Source organism: Parambassis ranga, chromosome 24 (genome assembly GCF_900634625.1).
Source record: "Parambassis ranga chromosome 24, fParRan2.1, whole genome shotgun sequence".
In the NCBI taxonomy this organism is placed as follows: domain Eukaryota; kingdom Metazoa; phylum Chordata; class Actinopteri; family Ambassidae; genus Parambassis; species Parambassis ranga.
In genome coordinates, this window is record NC_041043.1 from 1,473,780 (window position 1) to 1,493,842 (window position 20,063).

The window sequence follows — 20,063 nt, forward strand, 5'->3', positions numbered from 1 at the left end:
ATCAATAATAATTCTATTAAACTTTAAGCAGAGATTACTGTCACAACTGAATCAGAATTCATGAAACACAAGGGCACCAAAATTAATTCATAATTTTGATAATTGAAAGATTTCTTTCTTCTCACTAAGACACTTTTTAAAAGTATACAATACGAAAGTTTTCATTAAAAAATACTTGTCAATGCATGTTCACAGCTTTAAGCATGAAGATTTAATTTCTTGCAGTCTATTGAACAGTAACAGAAATCTCTGTTCTTGTAAAGGAATGTTATTGCCAATACAAAAGACAGTAATGACGCACTTAAACATACAGGCATCCCACTCATTGACAGAAACAGCTCAAGGTATTGGCTCTTCTCTGATCATTATTATCTCCCATCAAATGTTTACATGCATTTTGCATTGGTGTCAAGACAGTCAGTCCAAAGCAGCAGCAGGATATTTATGACAGTGATGCAAGCAGCATGTTCCTTCCTCACTTTCTTTCTTTGACTTATCCGAGATACATAACAGTTTCACTCATAATCAGAAAATCTGAATTTCTTGATTTCACCAGAAAAAAACATGTTTCAAGTCAAATGAAAGATTTAGTGAGGTTTAAACAACAGCAGTGAAAAGGGTCTTACAAAACATGCCGACCAGACATGTTTCACAAGGCCGATAACTAGCTTCTCATGATGACAAAAAGGAAACAATGTGTAAACATCATCATGAACAAGGTCTGATGAGAAATATGTTTTTAAAAATATGATATGAGGCACATTAACACAGTAGTAGTTAGGTGAGATATGTTTTATTAAACCTTGCGTATTTTATGCCTGTGAATCAAGACGGAGGCTAACATGGCTAGTGAGCTAAGCAAGAAAATGTGTTTATTTAATTTTAATTATGTAATTTTGACTACTTTTGGCCTCCATATCACATAAAAAACTAACACATTAAACTGCCTACAGGTGATGGTCATGTCTGGTCTGCAGGTTTTGTCGAACCTACAGTACAAAATAAGGAGAGTGCTGAAACAGATAAAACAGGGTCATCTTGTGTCTCTAATTTATGCCACAGGACAATTACTAAAACATTTTGGTTGCATGGATTTTGGTCCTGAGAACACCCTGTAATTACATACGCTCATAAAAATTGCACAAGAAATACATTCGCCATTTGTTCATGGGATATATCGTATGAAAGGCAATTTTTCCGTTTGTTTAGCAGAGAAAATTCATTCATGACTACGTATAAAAAGATGGAATAAAAACGACTCGAGTACAAAAAGGTGCCTCTGGAACAGCACTTGAGCTGTCAGTGTAGTCGTAGTTCGTATGAAAGAATTGTTCTTAGATTTTCCCAAAAAAACACTGGTCAAATACGGCTTATTACAAAGTCCACAAGAGGTAGTAGGAGTAGCTTGTGAAAATATTAAATGGAACTGCCATTTGGTGGTCAGACACACACTACTCTTTGACTAATTAGATGCAGGGAAATAAATCTGCCCATCACAGCCCTTTATCTATTACATATTATTAACTTTAATTACTAATGTCAGGATCAGAATCAGAAAGTGTTGCTAAATCTACCCAGCATCTTGTCCTGTATGTCCTTTATCCTGGCAATGAAAATCTAAAAAGAGGCATCTGGTTGTCATTCACTATCATATAACCCAAAATAAAATAATAATAAAATACCTGAATAAATGCAAAATAATACATTCCTGATTTGTGCGTTTATAGTTCGTTATGTAGCAAAAGGACACCTGGTTAAATTACAGCGCCTGAGAACGAAAGGTTAACTATGGCTGTGGATGGTTCAGAGGGCTCAGCCGCTGAAAACCATGAAAGTTGGCAAAGTGAAATCAAACAAAATCATGTGCTGACATGCCAGTCAGATCCATAAATGTACTGTTAGGTCTAATCTAGATGGTTTTGCTGCTTTTCAGTTGAGCCTTGTAAATGAAGAAAGATGACTGAACACAGATGTTTGTCTGGTGCAAACTCAGTATCTGGAAGGATTCACTGAGACCCGCAGCTACAAGAAGGCCGTCCCATCCAAACACCGGCCTCAATTTTCGAGCAGGATGATGTCGACATTGTCGTGGACACCCTGCAGAAGCAGCTCACCCTGGAAGTTGACCACCTTTTGCTTTTTTGCAGCCTTTAAGGTGCCGACTAGTGCTTCGAAGATATTAGCACAACGATCGTCATGAAACAAGACCCCAAACTTTACGCTTGTTTGACCGTCAGCATCTAAAAATAAGAGATTAGTGTAGATTGGTTAACAGTTACACATTCAAAAACAGCTAACAAAATGGATTTCAGACAGGATAACAGAGTGTACAGGAAGTTGTTAACCAATATGTTTAGCAATTTATGTCAAACAATTTTAGGGGCGATCAATAGTAGTATTTGTGTAATTGTGCGACCTTGTGCAACATTTTATTTACTGCATTACAACTGGTACCACAAAGTGGGATTAGTTGGTCAGAAGCAGTTCCAGCATAAACAGGTCATAATAGGCAATATAATAAACACGGTCATTACAGCCAATCCACTGGACCTGAAGGTACACCGACTGAACCAGGTTAGGTTCAGACGAAGAGTTTGGAGTTTACAGAGATTCTTTTTTTTTAAATTAATGTATGATCATCACATGGAGCTTTTGTTTTTTTAAATCATACCCTTCAGGCCATGTTATGATTTTATATCCTCCACAACTCTCCACAACAACCGCTTGTTCCTACAGGATAAAGTCTGTGACACACACTGTTTTTCTTGTGGACAATGACGCATCAAACACCCACTATAATGTGAGTGTGCCTGAAGCAGAAAGCGTTGTTTGTAATAACATGTAATAACATAATAATCAAAGCCTTGACTTACTTTTATTGCCAAGCCGCTGAATCTCCTGCACCAGCAGAGTTATTTCATGTGAGACATTCATTATTTCTGTAGAGACAAACACAAACCCTTCAAAAAAAACTCCAAATATGTGGTTTTAGTGCACTGAGAGGAATTACAAATCTAATCCTAGTACTAAACCAAATTAGAATTTTGTGAAAATTGTGTTAATAATAATAAAAATGACCTTTTATTGTAACAAACGTTTATTAAAACATTACCATGACACTACACAGGAGAACTCTTGCACCACTGTGATAGCAAGCTACAGCCTGAACAGGGCGGACTCTCTTCAATGCGGAAATAAAGAATTAGCACACCCTGCTAGCCCATTCTAGCAACAAATGCGACTCTTAATTGATGTATTTGAAAGGTGTGCAGTTATTCTTAGGTGTGTAATAATATTCACAGTTCAGAAATATTTTACATGACTGCAGGTACAAAGGAAAGCGTTCCTATGAGCTGTAGACATGAGCTCGCCGGTAACATTAGCTTCTACTCTAAGACAAATAACCTGCGGAGGGAGGACAGGGGAGTTGTTCAGTCTGCTAGAAAAATGAGAAATATGGTGGAAAACAGTTTCATTAAAGTCAACACAACATCACTTTGCACACCACATTACATTACCTGATGATAGGTAGTTCTTTTTGCCGGCAATGAGGTGATATTCGGCTTTCTGATGATTCGGCACCGGAGAGGAAAATGTTGCTGCGTTCAAGGTCTGCTCGGAAACGAAACAAAGTGGCTCACAACACATCGAAAAATTAAGCCTGAGCGCAAGTAAAAAAAAACTGCAGTTCCCCCAGCCACCTCAGGGAGCGAACAAAAGCGAGTCAATCCCCCATAGACCTCTATGTTTAAATGTCCAACTTTATAATAAAGTCTAGCCTACACATATGTTTTTACAAATATATTTTATTTGTGTAGACTATGCTATTCAATTTCCATGGCAACTGCATGGGGACTTTAAAACAAAACAAAACATTTCTTTGTTTTAATCATATAAGTTCCTAAAATTTCGCATAATGAGCATTAACGTCCAGTCTGGTTGACGTTTTTTCTTTTATTTGTTTTCAAATTTCCCATAACACGTGAAAGCAACATAAAAGCTCATCTGACTTCATCGTGACACAATGCTCTGTTTTCACGGGTATTGACCCATATAAGGCGTTGTAGAGGTAAAGGATGTGTTGTCTGATTTTATTGCCTCTGTCTGAAGACCTCTTCCAGCTCTCCAAGAGGGACTCGGTACAAAGGCATGAAGAACCAGCCTGTCTAGCCATACCTGAAAAACATTAAGTGACTGCGTTTGTGAACATATAAAGGTGTTTTGGTTGTTTTACGCCAATATGTATTGACTCCTTTCATTCTTTTCCGTTAGTACTGATGTATATATTTGTATTTATTCCACCGTCCAATATATATGAGTTTCAACTAGCATAAATGTAATGTTTCATTTAAGAGATCATTTACTTTAATAAACTATTATTTATTACAATTTAAGACGACAGTGGTTCATCTAATTCGTAATATTTCTCTATCTCATAAAGTGTAACAATTGTCAATCAAAAATCACCAAACTGTCTTTTCTCTATCTGTTAAAAGTTATGGAATGAGAGCAGCTTTTATTTTGAAATCACTCATCCGGGCCCCTGCAGGCCAAGTAGGCTCGCGCTGACTCGGACCGTAAGCCCGGTGACGTCGCGAGGCGTCAAGCTAGCTCATGAGAGACCTGAAATTGGACCGGAAGTAAACCTAAATTGCCTTCAGAACAAAAGTGTGTTGTTTTTTTTAATAATCGCGGTTTAATTATGGTGTTCTCTATCTTCATCTTCATTTATTCACGTATGTGATCAATATGATTCGGAAATGATTTGTTTGGATGGGTCAGCATTTTATGTTATATAAAAACGTATTTAAAACTCTTGAAACCTAATACAATACCTATGCACTCTATAATTGATGTTGGACTATAGCTTGACTTCAGGGTTTGTGGCTATATACACAAATCAATTTAATAATATGCATGAAAGACATTGTACTTTTTACATTCAGTATTCAGATAAATAGATGTATAGATAGAAACGAGTGTTTAATTGGTCACTGTGAGTGGAATAAGACATCCTAAAAAATGATATACGGTATGTAAAACAAAAGTCTTCGGGGATTTTAATTTGAAGAGCTGTACCGGAAGTGTTAGGTTGAGGCTGAGTGGCTTGACACTGACGGCAGGAATGGCGGCTATGATTACTAGAGGAAGGAACCCAAAGACCCTGAAACTTTACTTCTAACGGCCCCGCAGAGGAATTCGTTTCTGGCGAATAACCGAGACGCCATCCTGCAGTGGATTAAAGGGAGAACAAGTGCTATAACGCGAGAATAACGCGGTAGATGTCCAGGTCGAGGAGGTGGACGCACTTTACGACTTGCTAGTTAGCCTAACGTTAGTGCCACTGACTTTGATTCAAGTTAGCTGTTAGCTCGCTGCACTACTAGCCAGCTGTTGGCTACTTGGCTTGGCTGACCCAACAAGTTAACTAAGTATTTAACTGTGTGAACGCATTCCTCATTTGATTCTTCGAGTTTGGGATCGGCGCTGTTTGTCAGCAGACTGTATTGGAGACATTTGCAGAGAGTGGGATCAGACGACAACAAGTCGACACAGCGCGTTGTGAACGTTATTACTGCTAAGCTCAACGTCAGCTAGGCACTAACGCTAGCTAAGTTGGGATCCTGAAGTCTCGCCCATTTTTGGATTCTGCCCCAGCCATTGGCTCAGGGCTAATCAACAGCCAACTTGTCTGGTTTTCAGGTTCAATTGATACTACGATGGAAAGTCTAACGCTGAGTGATGTCGAACAGAAATATTACTCGGATTTGTTCGTTTACTGCGACACGGACAACACCAAAAAAGTGGCTTCCAATGGGAGAGTTCTTGACCTTTTCCGGGCGGCCCAGCTACCCAGCGAAGTTGTCCTGCAGGTAAGCTAGCGTTAGCAATTGCTAGTTTTTAAACAGTTGTCACCAGACTGTGAGGGCTAACCACAAGTCGTAGCGCAGTCAACGGATTATTTATAAACTTGACTGGCTGTCAGAGCTGACCTGTCAGACAGTTTAGCTATGGTTAGCCTGTATGGTTAGCAACGCTGCGCAGCAATGGAGACACACCTTCTTCTGGCTAATGTTAGCTTTAGCCAAGATAGTGGGCAGCCAAGCCACATAGTTAACCATAGCTGAATATTTGTTTTCATTACTGACGTGTTAAACATAAAAGAGAGGGTGCTTCTCAGTTATCGATCTGTGGACATGTGTTCAACAACGTCCAGTCATCATAACGCCATAGACAATGTGCTCATCAGCCCTTTGCTTCACATTGCTGCCCACTATTTCCTGTCTTCTCCCTCCATTAACATCTGTCTTTTTCTTCATTGCTGGAATGAGCTGACATGGTGGGATCCAGTGTTTAGCTTGTCACTGTGATTTATAAAATTTGTCACTCCCACCCATGGCTGAAGAATCTACTTTATAGATGTGTATTAACTCTTGAATACCTTTGATTTTTACCACATTATATTATTGTTACACCACAATAATCACTCTCTGTCTGCTAACGCCTGAGTCATGAGTAGCCAGTTAAACTGCAGCAGCTCATTCTTGTGACTCTCAGGTCTCTCAGCAGGCCAATATTTGCAGTTTGTGAGTCAGCATCCTTTTCAAGGTCAACAAGGGGAGCTCTGTGGTAGAAGAATTAGGCAGCATTGTAATCCTCGCCCTTTCAAAAGCCACGCTGACCACTGTGTTGGGCTGTGGGACATGTTACAGCCATGGTGTCATGTTGAAACAGGCTGAGAAAAAGTGACTGGTGCTTTGTATCCGCACATACTATGATAAAGTCCTTTGTCAGCAAGAGAGGGATCAGTCAGCTGTAGAGGGAGTCGTCCTACTGTTATGACTCCATCAAGTGTACATTTCAAGTATCTTGCATTTTCTTCTGCTGCTGCCTAATCTTACAAAGCCTACACAGAATGACGCTAAGTAGCACAAAACAAATGTGATTATCAGGCTTATTAGTGGTGAGGCTTACTGAACATCTGCCAGTAAAAACAGCAAAATACAATCAAACTATTAAAGCAAAACTTAAATGCTTGTTATTTTTGGTTTTATTGTCTTTGGCATTCTGCTTTATTTCTTTGCTCAGTAATGGTTAATATCAGCCACCCCAATGAAAACAATGTTGGTAACTGTTCCTTCTTGTCCCTGTGTGTGTGGGTTCAGATCACGGAGCTATGTGGAGCCACTCGGCTGGGTCACTTTGGACGCAGCCAGTTCTACATTGCTTTGAAGCTCATTGCCATTGCCCAGTCCGGGCTGCCGCTGCGGGTAGAAAGCCTCAACTCAGGTAAGTCTGAGAATAAAATCGGTCACAGTTTGGCTCCTTCTTTTTCTCTTGATCAAAACATTACATAACACCATCAGTATCTGTTTTTTTTAGTTGTCTGTTTTACTTGACTCAGGTGTTTAGTGCCTTTTGGCTGCTGCAGGGTAGTTAAAGGTAGTTAAAGGTAGTAGTTAAAGAGAAGCAAGGGCCAGCAAGGGCCAGCTAATTCAGGAAAACAGATTGTTTTCCTGAATTAGCTGTTTAAACACCAGAATTAGACATCAGGATGAGATCTGTGTAAAACATCAATCTTTTCTCATGATGTGATGTATATGTATTTCTAGCAGGTGCTTGTTATATTCTTATGATGTCTTGACAACAGAAGTCTGTGTTGCTAAACCTGTTAAGATGAGCTGATGCCGTGTTTAAATCATTTGGTTATGAATAAGTTGTTACTGTAATCACTTTGTAGGGCAAGATGTTTAGAAAAAAATATAACATTCAGCACCATAGTGCTGATAGTGTGATATTTTTTAGTGATAGTGTACTGTTTGTGCTACGGAATGACTGGAACAGCATGGACTATTTTGTCTGTTAACAAGTTGGAGTGAGTTTTTTTTGTATTTATCTTAACTAAACAGAGGTTGTACTCTAAACCCTGGAGGGTTTGACTTTTCAGAAAAGACACATGTTGCAGTCTTTTGTGTGGTGTGAAATATTTCAACATGCTGGCATGATTTCATAATAAAAAAAAATATACAGAAGAACAAGGCAACTTCCTCCTGACTATGTTCGGAACTATTTTAGAGACTGTCATTAACATTTTCTCCATCATGGATTCATCTAGTTGTTTTCGAGGTACCGTGTACACAAAATGGATTGCAAAATGGCAATGTTGTTCAACTCCTCCTGGCTGATTGTGGATGCTGATCTGCTCACATATTTTTTTCCACCAATTGCAGAGAACGTTCAGTCTTTCTTGTATTAGTATTGCTTTATCAAATTATAAATAATTCAGCTTTGCAAGTGTGGAATGAAAGCTGAGCTAAGAGAAGAGTAGCAGTTTCTGACACCTTCGAAACCTCCACTGTAGAGGCATGTTGTGACTTTTAAATGTTCATGTTCTCTTTTTTAATGCATCTATAAGCCTTATTGTTAAGTTAATTTCCAGGCCATTATCATCAGATACCAATGCATTGCTGTTAATATTGTGCGTCACTATAATCTTCATTTTACATTTCTCATTTTTTAAGAGCTAACATCCCAGACTGACAATGTTTGAGTCTAAGACTAGCAGCTCGTGTCTGGTTTCCTTATTTCTGCTTTACTTGTATTCCTGTGTTGTATCATTAGTTTTGAGGGATAGTTATTTAGCTAGCTGTATGTATGCTGAATTTCAGGTATCTTCTCAGAACACAGTATGTTGAATGGATCAGCTTTCAGTGTGTGTTTCAAATTTGAGGAAGCAACTTACTTTGAAAGACATACTCATTCTGTTTGTTCCCTTTATACAGGTATTACTCTCTTTACCCATTATATGCGTGGACAGTATGTGTGTTCACATGGCATTCTGGGAAATGTAGGGAGTCAAGGTGGAAAAAGAGCGAGGGGAAAATAAAACATCAAGGACAAATAATAATTCATAACTGACTGAAACACCTGTTAAAAATGTGATTTCTGTCTCACCAGTCAAAGACCTGCCGCTGCCCAGGTTTGTGGTGGGGAAGAACGAGGCAGAAGCAAGACATGCTGCACTGTACCAGGATACAGACAGCCAGGGTTTGTACCCAGCCTCTGGTGCTGCGGTAATACCAAGACCACCAGGCAGGGGACACCAGAACAAGAAAGCTACCCCTGCAACCACTTCGCTTCCTGTCCACGAGGTTATCCAGCCCCTGGCGCCCAGTATAGAACCACAGGTTAATAACTTCCCTGTCTTTCTGTTCTTTATGTTTTCTAATACTGTATTCCACCAATGCACACAGTGCCAATATACATTATAATGATGAAAACACATGTATATGTGCACAGATAATAAACAACAATAATTGTTTGGGTTTAGTGTATATATCTTGCTGTTGTCTGTGTTTTGGTGAATGTCAGAAGTGCACTTAATAGTTCAGTCAACAGCTGAAGCCAGCAGTTAGTGGAGATAAGGTGCCTGCATACTGCTGTACTTCCTGTGTTATTGCTATGCATGTGTGATTACTCGTAGCTCAAATTACCATCTGCTAGTCCGTGAGTATTGACATGTCTGTCAGTGATGTAGAACTCTCTCGACTCCTATCTCTCTGTTGTGAAACGCTCATTCACTTGTTGTTTAAACATCCCATATCTACGATAATGCAGATAAAAACACGTTTTTAACTCTTGTAGTATGTGATGATGGGAATCTAAAAGTTGATACTTGAAGCCACGATAAGGCAGTAACAGCTACATACTCATCTGAAGTTAATGCTTCTGAATGGTTCGTCGTTTGTTACCAGCCCGAACCGACATCCCCGGTGGTGTCCCCTCACCAGTCGCCCCCCACCTCCCCCCACTCCTGGAGAAAACACAAGCGGCAACACAGCGGTGGAAACGTAGAAAGACAACCAGTGGTGGCTGCGACTGGAGCTACGTGGACGCACTTCAGAGAACCACAGACAGGTAACATCCACTAAACCACTGCTGACAAGTAATTGGGGAAAAAATGATCTTAATATTTTTCAACAAACTCAAATATACAAATTCACTCGCAAATCTCATCAAAACCACTTTACTCTGTGTATCTCAAACTATATGTAGTAAAAGTATTCTGTAAAAAAATATTTTGCACCTCTTTGGGTAACTAGGAAGCTGCATTTGGCTCACTTGTGACCAGCATGTGACAAAAATTTAGTCTTGCAGGCTTACAAATTTTGTATGTACTGCAAAACTGATAATCACAATTCATTATACCTTTATTCTGTTTTTATAAAGCTGTTACAACGAAAGGTATACATTGAAATAATTCTCTCTACTTTTAGTTATAACAGGAATTTGACAGCACGGGTAAAATATGCCAGAATATGCCTGCTTTAAGTAATGTGATCTTTTTAACCAGATTGGAGTGCTTGAGTGCTTTAAAAAATATCCAATGGTGACAGCTTCTTTATTGTGTCAGATACAAGCTGGGTGATAAATTAGCAGAATGGATACAGCAAAGAGATCCAGTCGGTCTTAAGTGATAAAGATCTGGCACATGAAGTATGATGAGTGTTTGCGTGACTTGCTGCTGTTTGCAGTAAGTACACACTGGTAAAGTTACAGCAGTTGCACATTAGAGGAACAAAGTGAGTGTCACGTGACCTGTACTCTGTGTGTCAGCACAAAATATGGTGAGGATATTGCAAAAGAGTATGAAAGTAATCATGTCCTCTTTCTCCCTACTTCCAGGTACAGTGACCGGCGATGGCATGTGGGTGTCCCACTCGCCTCCTCTTCCAGGTCAAGAAAGTTGGGTCAGTTTTACAGCAGACACCCCGCCATCCAGCACGCTCCCTGCAATGCACCCCTCGTCAGTCCAGGTAGGGGAAGACGGACATGTACACCCTCAGAAGAGCGGATATACAATTTAAACAAATAACAATTAAAGATTGCAAGACTGCGTGCAATATTGTGATGGCAAACGTCATCAGATGAAAAGGCACCACCAGACACAGCAAACAAAAAAAAGTGAGATATCATTCTAACCAGAGTCAAGTCTCAAACATCAGTCAGCATTTCATATCAGGCCTTTATCTCCCCACACTGCTACACTGAAACTCCAGCAGCTTGTGTACATTTCACTACGCACTTCCTGATTTCAGGGAGATACTGCATGGTTTCTTATCATGAGTATGTATTTTTTTAAACTAGTGTTTTTTTAAATGATATTTTTGCCCAATAGGAAAGCACAACGATACGAACGGTGGCCTCGGCTGCAACAACCAATGAGATCCAGCGACAGTCTAGTGGCTATGATGATCCGTGGAAAATCACAGACGAGCAGAGACAGTATTACATTAACCAGTTCAAAACCATCCAGCCAGACCTCACTGGCTTCATACCCGGTAGGGCAATGCACATAAACACACACACATCAGCTATAATGAAAATTTTTTTAACCCTCTTTTCTCCTCTGGGCTCAAGGTTCAGCAGCAAAAGAGTTTTTCACCAAATCAAAGCTACCGATTTTAGAGTTGTCACATATTTGGTGAGTCATTGCGCTTCTGTGATGAATTTGTAATAATAAGATCATCTGTCTACAGCAGCCTTGACCTCATTGTATGTGTGTGTGTGTTTGTGTGTAGGGAGCTGTCAGACTTTGATAAAGACGGAGCGCTGACCTTGGATGAGTTCTGTGCTGCCTTTCACCTGGTTGTCGCCCGGAAGAATGGGTATGACCTCCCTGAGAAGCTGCCTGAGAGTCTGATGCCAAAGCTGATTGACCTGGATGATTCAGCAGGTACTCAGGCACGCGCACATGCACACACAATCTCTTTGTTTCACCCTCTCCAAATTTTTTAGACCTCAGATCTCAACAAACCAATGAAGCAACCATGCTGCAGTATTCTGCAGTGTTGTAGTTTGTATCAGATAGTTGTAAAATATGGACAGAGCAGAGCTGTAGAGGTTTAATGCCATGGATCGATCACTATAGACTATAATATTTAATAAAACAACACTAAAAATGGTTGAAAGTGTGTATTTTATCAGCAGTTTGTTTGACCTGTAAGCTTTTTTTTTTTATAACCTTCATCAAGTTTCTATGTAAATGTGAACCAATTTTCAGAAGCCCTTTGCTTATTCTGCACCCTACCTGCCGTTGTTATTTGAATAAATAGTTTTGGGAAATAGACTGCACTGCACTGCACCTTTACAGCAGGTATTAACAGATTTATTTGGGCCAGATTTTTAAACCAAGAAATTTAGCTGTGCCGGCATTTCTAGAGGCAAGTGTGAAGCAGGTAATGAAAAAAATTACACTAATGACATAAATGAGCTTAGTGAATAGTTAATTCATTGTTTCCCTTCTAAAATTGGTCACAGTGGCGCATTAAAAAGTACATAAAATGGTGGCTAAAATTCAACCACATTAAAAAAGATGCAGTCAAACTCTGGACTTCTGAGATCCTTCAGGAACATTTGAGCTGAAAGTCTGGTGCTTTTCATTGCGGTGCCTTAAAGTACCAAGATTCATATATTGTTGGTGTTTGGATTTGATGGTAAAATGAACAGCGTTTATTACTCTTTTTAGTCTGTTTTAAACTCTGTAGTTGTATTTACTTTAGTACATGTTAATTAATCTTTCATAGCCAGGCCAGAGAAAAAGCAAAGTATGGTTGCTTGTGTACATATTAGGGGTGGGACGGTTCAGGAAAAAAAAATCTAAACCATTCGGTACACGTGTTTCGGTTCGGGGCACGTGTTCTGTTCGGTTCTGGACATGCGCATCAAGTAATACAGGTAGGCATTTTTACCACAGCATGGAGACGAGTGTTGCCAACTTGGCGTCTCTCTCGCTACGTTTCGCGGCTTTCCAAACTTTTTAATCTAAAGCAACTAGTGACTCTCTCTGATGACGTTTGAAAACTGACGTGAAAGCACGTATCATTCTGCAGTCAGGCTACTGTCCTCGACAAGCAGCAGCTGTGAGCTCCTCCCCCGCCTCAAAACACTCACAGCCGGTCAGTCTCTGTAGCTTCAAGTAGCAGGTTCAGCTGCAGGCAGAGCAGAGAGACCCACACCACTCTGCGTCCAAACGTGCTCAAAGCTGCCGCTGGTCCCATCAACGCTTACAGAGCGGGATGTAAATAGCATATTTCAATGGCAAAAATAAAATAAAAACACAAACATCAGTACTGTTAGCATTGCATAGCTTAGGGTAGTCATAGAGTTCATAGTGGGAGTATGTGCGCACACGTGTCTGTGTCTCTGTGTGTGTATGTGTGTGTCTGTGCGTGTGTCTCTGTGTGTGTCTGTGCATATGTGTGTGTACACGCATCATGCCTCTGAATTGTGCGGTGAATTGTAAATGCACAATCATGCAGAGACAGACATGCTGCCGTGCAAATGAGATAAATAACATGAGCTGTTTAGTTTGTTTAATAAAAGAACAAGGTGTAGACCTGTTCTATAGAAAAGGTTATCTTAAATGGCTTCTGTTATGATCTGGTGCTATATAGAAATTAAAATAAATAAATAATAAAATAAATAAAATAATAAATGAAATTGATTTAACCTGATATAATGATAGAGGAAACACTGAACTGATTCTTAAATATGGTAAATGTTGGATAATTAGGATATATATTTTGTGCTCATCTGGTATTTCCAGAGTGTTAAAGGTAGAAAAAAACCTCAGAACCGTGACCTCAGAACCGTGACACGAACCGAACCGTGGATTTAGTGAACCGTTCCACCCCTAGTACATATACATGCATAGTAACCTGTAGCTGGTGCAAGGAACAGTAACTTAGTCAGCCAGATCATTACCTGCATTTGACACTTGCAGCACACTGATGATGTCAGAAGGAACTTCTCTTGCAAGTGAGCACTGTCACTAGAATGCCATATTGCACAAAAACCCTATCAGGTGTATGGTGACATAATGATCTCATTAGGACCACAGTTTGCTATCCATGTATGTCTTATTATCAGCTTGTACATTGCTACCCCAGAGCTTGTTGTTTCCTATAGCATTGGGGCTACCCACAGATAGTTGTAGAGGAGCAGAATGTAAATATGAAGCAAGTGCTGTGAAACAAGAGTGAATGTGCATCTAACCTGTATCTAATTTCTTATATTCAGAAGTCCCAGAGCCTGCTGCTGACGTAGGGTACTCTGCTTCACCGGTGGAGGTCACCCCCAACAAGTCGCCCTCCATGCCTTCACTCAACCAAGCCTGGCCAGAGATGAACCCTAGCAACGAGGTTCCAACATGCACACAGCACATGATCTGTGTTTCACCCACACTTTAAGCTCTATGCCTGTTGCTTTTGCCATGTTTGAGTAATTCAGTTAATTCGATGACTTTATCCATCCATCATGATTTGATTGCCACTTCATTCTCTTTATCATCAAACAACAATTCTTCTCTCACTTCTTGGGACTGCGACGATGAGTCAGCAGTTCTGTATGAAAGTCAGCGATGACATGTTTTGTTTCCATGCCTGCTTGACGTTGTCGCTTCGCCATGCTGGCGGCATCACGTCGCAGCAGGCGGGCTTGGATGACTGATGATGTAAATGTGTGATGTCACTGCACTGGCTGACTGACATGTTTTCTCTCACTGTCTGTCTGTCTCCTGCAGCAGTGGGAGACGTTTAGCGAGCGCTCCTCCAGCTCACAAACTCTGACCCAATTTGACTCTAACATTGCACCAGCTGACCCTGTAAGTCAATCACTTAGTATGCATGGTTTCACCATTAATAGACAAGGCATTAACCCTCTCTTCTCCTCTCTCTACCTCTCTGTCACTCTGCATGGTATTCTTTTAAAGTGCCGTTTACTGCGTCAGCAGTGTCCAGTGTGTTTTGTGATTTGGCTGGCTTAGCTTCTATTGAACATCACGTTGTTTCACAGTGATACATCAGTCAGTAACACATTTACAGACTGTAATTTCACTGTATGTGATCAGTGCTGTAAACTCTTGAATATGTGTACAGTATTAAGTGCTCTGGAGCTGTTGATATCCTGAGTGGTTTTCTTTCATCAGTCTGGCTGATTTTCTTTACAGCAATAATTGTCAAGTAGAAACAATCTGCACTGTGAGTCTAGGGGGGAAAGTGCAGCAGTTTCATCTCCACAACCAAGATAACAAACCCCAGCTTGCACTGGCTGGCAGATAAAAATGATGAGTTTTATTAATAATAATAATTGTAACCACAAAATGTCCTGTAAACAGATAAAGAAAGTTACAGACTTGTCTAATCTCTTCTTGCGTATGTGTCCATCTGACTCTGTGTCTCTCTGTCCTACAGGACACCGCCATTGTCCACCCAGTTCCCATCCGGATGACACCCAGTAAGATCCACATGCAGGAGATGGAGCTAAAAAGAACTGGCAGTGGTGAGACACACAGTGCTGTTCAAATCCAGATTTACTGACATTAGTGTTCCCACCATCTGTTTGAAGTGACTAAATTCAGTAGAAACCATACCAGCACATTGTGTGGTTAAAAAAAAAAATTCAACATCCTGCATGTGACAGGCGAGAAAACGTCCAGATGTGCAGGCGCACTTTGGGCCTGCTGAGTTTGCAGTGTGGGAAAGTGATGACAACCCGAGAGGTCGCAGTTTGTGATCACTAAACACAAACTGACATGTCATTAAACATAATCACACAACACCTTTCACTCATAACATGCAGTGGGAATGTTTTGATGTCATCATTATTAGCCATTTCTGCTGCTGCTACAAAAATGCTTTGTCATCACCTAGTGTTGACTCGGCACTAAAAAGCCATGTTCTTTCTCACACCTTTAGACCACAACCACCCAACCAGTCCACTGTTAACTAAACCTCCAGACCTGCCTGAAGAAGCCAAATTACCTGCGTCCATGAAGTTTGTAGCTGCCAACACTGTAGGTGAGTAACAGATGGGCTATTTTACCATAAATGATGGGAAGTTTAAAAAAGGATATTTGCCATTGGTTACTCAGAATGTGGCAGCCAATCAGAAGTATTTTTACAGTTTGTTGATCTGCTGTTTTTCTTGAAGGTGATGGTTACAGCAGTTCAGACTCCTTTACCTCAGACCAGGAGCCAATCTCCAGGCAGAGGTAAGTAGGTGTTATTTTATATATATGAATTTGTTTTTATGATTTTTCTGACACTACTCTTACTTACAAAATGTAGTTGTGTCTTTGACTCTGTCCATTGCTCTGATAAATCACATTGAAAATGCCCAGGTCTCAGTCGGGTACCTCTCCAGAGGCTCTGAAGGTGGTAGCACCACCTCCACCTCCACCGCGACCCCACCCCTCCCACTCTCGCTCCTCATCTCTAGACATGAACCGCACCTTCGCCGCCACTGCAGCTCCTGGACAGCCTCAACCCTCCACGATAGCATACCCTCCTGCTGTGCCTCCTCGACCCCTACCCACACAGGTAAGAAACAAAAAAACAGTATTTCAGCTCCTGTGGACTTCAACTGTGCCGTGTAAAAAGCCTTCACTCCACTTCCACTTCCCTCTCTCCTTAGACATCAGCACCACACACTGGGCATCGTGTAGAGGCTGAGGCTGTGCCAGGAGGCGGGGCTGTCCTCACCACCACGTCCCCGCAGCAAATTCCTCAGCAGCCAAACTTCGCAGACTTCAGTCAATTTCAGGCTTTTGCTGCTTCTGAACAGCCGTCCAGCCTGCCTGAGGTGGACAAACACAGCGAAGCAGGACAGGTAGGCTGTTGTATGAAGATGGGGTTGGGTATTGGCAACCCCATGGCAATTTGAGAGATTTTTCAAAATGAGGCTGACGTGACTGTTACCAAGAGTTGACACACAGAGTAGTGTGTAAAAATGTGTGTCTTCCAAAATATTCAAATGTTTGTATCTGCTTTCTTTGTTATGGTTTTGCTCTGTGTAATTCATAAATATTTACACTAATGCAAGTGTTTTTTTGTTCTTTTGTGTCCACAGGTGGACAAAGCATCAGAGGGTGCCGGGCCTTTAAGAACAGTCAAGAGTGACGGCCAAGCGGATGAAAGGGTCTCAGCCACAGTCAACTCTGTACGTAAACATCTGACTCAAAGCTAGTCCATCCAGTGCAATTTGAAATAAAATAATCAAAAAAAAAATCAACTTAATGCTGGTTTTACTGCAACAGCTGCTGAGTTAAAAAATGTTTACCATCAGGCTAAAGGCTCTTCAGGCCCACTGGGACCTCCACCAAAGCCCGTACGTCGGAGGTTGAAGTCCGAAGATGAGCTCCGGCCAGAAGACGAGCAGCATGGTCCACAGAAATCCAACGTCATCGCTGCTGTCCTGGCCACACAACCTTCCATCCCCAGGTGGGAAACTCTGTCCAGGGAAACTTATAAGGGTGTTTAAATTACAAGGGTGAATTAAAAATGTGTGTGTTTTCAGGTCAGTCGGAAAGGACAAAAAGGCGATTCAAGCTTCTATCAGAAGAAACAAGGAGACCAACACAGTTTTGGCTCGACTTAACAGTGAACTACAGCAACAGCTGAAGGTAAGAAGGACATAACACATGTTTGCAGCTGTATCTCACTGTTACTCCTGCCGTCTTCATGCATTTTGTCGTCTACCAGGATCTGCTGGAAGAGAGGATATCCCTGGAAGTCCAGCTGGAGCAGCTCAGACCTTTCTCTCATCTTTAACCAATGTGTGGATGAAAACTCTGCTTTAGTACATTCAAAGGAAGGCCGTGGCCCTCAGTGTGACTTCCCGTGTCCTCCATCTATCCATCCATCCATCTGTCCCTTCCTTCCACCATCCCGGCTTCCGTTACAAACTGTCACACTCAACCACACACTGACTAATCATAAGCCAGACAGACATGAGTGCACAGTCTTACCGAGAGGGGATTTTACAAACTGGCACTTTTCCGTTTATTTTGTTTTTCTAAGTAGAGATGAATATGACAGTAAACTGAGAAACGGTGGTGATGCTCCAACTTCAAGTCCGGTCTGAAGATGAACTGCTGGTGTTTGATCACTTTACTCTGAACGACTGAAGAAGAACAGAGTGTATTTGTTGTGTATGTGTGTTCCTGAGGAGGGAATGGTATGTTTGGTGCCACACCAAACTCCGATTAAAAATAGGGTATGTTTTCTGAGATGACAAGATCCGGATCATGAAGTTCAGAATGATTAGCTTAGCTTAGCATTAAAACTGGAAGTGTAAAACCAACACTGTGCTCTTTCAATGCATTCCTTCTTACCACCATTGTATCATATTCAACCCTGGACGGCAGTCAGCTGCTCTGAAGGCATTTCCTCTTTAAATATCCTCAAATCGAGTGTGTACTGCTCGGCTGTCCAGCATTTTCTGAAGTCTTCGTGCCACATTGCACATGAGAGTCGTTTTAAAACAACAAGGTTCACGGCACAGGTCTCACTTGGTCAGTAAGCAAGGAATGTTGAATTTTTTTCGAATGGAGTTTGGTGTGGTTCGTCTTTATAAAACATCCCGGCCTACTTCTCAACAGGACTTTAGTGTGTTTGTGTGAGGCCTTTAACGGCTAAATCATCATGGTGAAGGCTTTTTTTTGACTCCTTCTGTGACATAAATTCACCTCACCTCTGTCTTTTTACTGCCCCACTAATTATAATAAGTGTGTGTGTGATGCAGTGCGTGAAAGTGCAGTTTTTCCCTTCAGTGTTCAAGTACAGATGTGACTGAATGGTTTAACTTTATGCCAAATGACTGAACTCTGCTCTCATGCCTCCATGCAGGCTACCAACAAACATCATTTCCCTTCACCTAAACATTTCAGCTTTTCTTTTTATCTTCCCCTGAGCGGGATGAGCATTTAAGCCAGCGACCACTTGAAGGGTTTGAAGATTTTTTTTTTCTCCAGCTGCTCGACTGCAGCTTATGAAGATTTGCGTGGTCGATCATGAGAAGCGGTTCTCTTTGGCAAAAACACGCACACAGATCCAAACAAATGTTCCTATCGGGCAGTCGGCACTATGCAAGTACGGGCGATACATCTTCACAGACCAACTCTACTTAGCTGTTTGTACTATGATAGTAGCAACTGTGTGAACAGTATACTCTGGTTTTTGTATCGTAGATCTTCCAGAACACCATCTACTGTATGCTTGTGATTCATTTTGCCTTTTTTTTGGTACTGACGTGTGGTCCGCTTCCTCCAGTGGGAAGCAAACTCCAGATCAGTGTTTTTATCAGGACACCTGCAGGATTGCTGGGTGTAGATGAAGCTTAACAGGAGAGCAGTCAACAGAATGGGAAACCTGAATGACCCAACTGCACTTTGTACTTTGAACTAAACCCACCCTCCATCTCCTCCTCCTCTTTGGTTACATTTAACCCTCAGTTTTGTTCTGTCATGTGTATTTAAAAAAAAAAAAAGATTAAGATGCTTTAAGAGAAAAATAATAATGAACCACTCAAGTTTTATGTTTTCAGTACAACCTAGAACTTTTGTTTTGTCCCTGTGTGTCTTCTTGTAAAGCCTTACACCCCTCCTTCCTCCCCCACTCTGACTGGCGTTCAGGTTTCCATGACGGCTGACTGGCCTCTCTTCCTTGTTGTATCAAGGCCCGCCTTCTCTTTTCTGCTGTTGAGGACTATGCTGTACTTGTTGTGTGTGTGTGCGTATGCGGGAGTGTGTGCTACGTCGAATCCAGACCTGGAACTAATACCATTTAAAACCCTATTAAACACCTTCACATGGGATTGATTTTATGTTTGCTAGCACAACTGCTCTCCCTTAATCCCCAAAAACAGGCAATCCAGGCAGGCAGAAGCAATCAAGTCGAAGTCTTTGATGGGATTTTGAATGCTATTCGCTCCCAGATCTGTGTTGTATATTGTATATGAATACACACTTTTGGACTCATATGTAAATTTGCATTAATTGCTGACTAACAGCAAAAGAAATATTCTATTTAATTCCTTCTCTCTTGGCTGTGGGATCCTAGATGTTTAACTGCATGGATGTACTGTATCTCTGCAGAGTCAACTAGCAGCTGTGTGATTTTTACACAAAAATAAAAAACAGCACAATATTTTAAACACCGTTCTTTAAAGCATTCTTTTATTCAGGTTAAAAGAAGCTTAAAATTAAGAAATGATCATACTTG

The 20,063-nt window shown here is 41.0% G+C and overlaps 2 protein-coding genes across 3 annotated transcripts; one reads left to right on the plus strand and one right to left on the minus strand.

Moving 5' to 3' along the window:
• Window positions 1-188: 188 nt before the first annotated feature.
• abracl (ABRA C-terminal like) lies at window positions 189-3,611 on the minus strand. Its single transcript, XM_028397990.1, has 3 exons — window positions 3,519-3,611; window positions 2,874-2,939; window positions 189-2,240 (listed from the first exon to the last, which is right to left on the minus strand). Exons 2-3 carry the CDS (start codon window positions 2,932-2,934, stop codon window positions 2,056-2,058), a joined length of 246 nt encoding a protein of 81 aa, XP_028253791.1. The 5' UTR covers window positions 2,935-2,939; window positions 3,519-3,611; the 3' UTR covers window positions 189-2,055.
• Window positions 3,612-5,105: 1,494 nt separating this feature from the next.
• reps1 (RALBP1 associated Eps domain containing 1) lies at window positions 5,106-19,995 on the plus strand. 2 transcript variants are annotated; one of them, XM_028397412.1, is made up of 19 exons: window positions 5,106-5,873; window positions 7,167-7,290; window positions 8,959-9,188; window positions 9,756-9,918; window positions 10,687-10,817; window positions 11,180-11,342; window positions 11,422-11,485; window positions 11,583-11,737; window positions 14,083-14,204; window positions 14,585-14,665; window positions 15,255-15,342; window positions 15,759-15,860; window positions 15,994-16,054; window positions 16,184-16,382; window positions 16,477-16,671; window positions 16,912-17,001; window positions 17,128-17,282; window positions 17,359-17,464; window positions 17,544-19,995. In XM_028397412.1, the coding sequence occupies exons 1-19, from the start codon at window positions 5,721-5,723 to the stop codon at window positions 17,610-17,612; spliced, it is 2,451 nt and encodes an 816-aa protein (XP_028253213.1). In that variant the 5' UTR covers window positions 5,106-5,720; the 3' UTR covers window positions 17,613-19,995. The 2 variants fall into 2 exon arrangements, with proteins under 2 accessions (XP_028253213.1, XP_028253214.1); XM_028397413.1 differs by lacking the exon at window positions 14,585-14,665.
• The last annotated feature ends 68 nt before the right edge of the window (window positions 19,996-20,063 follow it).

Coding starts and splice junctions, on each gene's coding strand:
- abracl (XM_028397990.1), bottom strand. CDS start 2,934: ATGAATGTCTCACATGAAATAACTCTGCTGGTGCAGGAGATTCAGCGG. Junction 2,241..2,873: donor TCAGCGGCTTGGCAATAAAA/GTAAGTCAAGGC, acceptor TCTTATTTTTAG/ATGCTGACGGTCAAACAAGC.
- reps1 (XM_028397412.1), top strand. CDS start 5,721: ATGGAAAGTCTAACGCTGAGTGATGTCGAACAGAAATATTACTCGGAT. Junction 15,861..15,993: donor TGTAGCTGCCAACACTGTAG/GTGAGTAACAGA, acceptor TTTTTCTTGAAG/GTGATGGTTACAGCAGTTCA. Junction 17,465..17,543: donor AACTACAGCAACAGCTGAAG/GTAAGAAGGACA, acceptor GTCGTCTACCAG/GATCTGCTGGAAGAGAGGAT.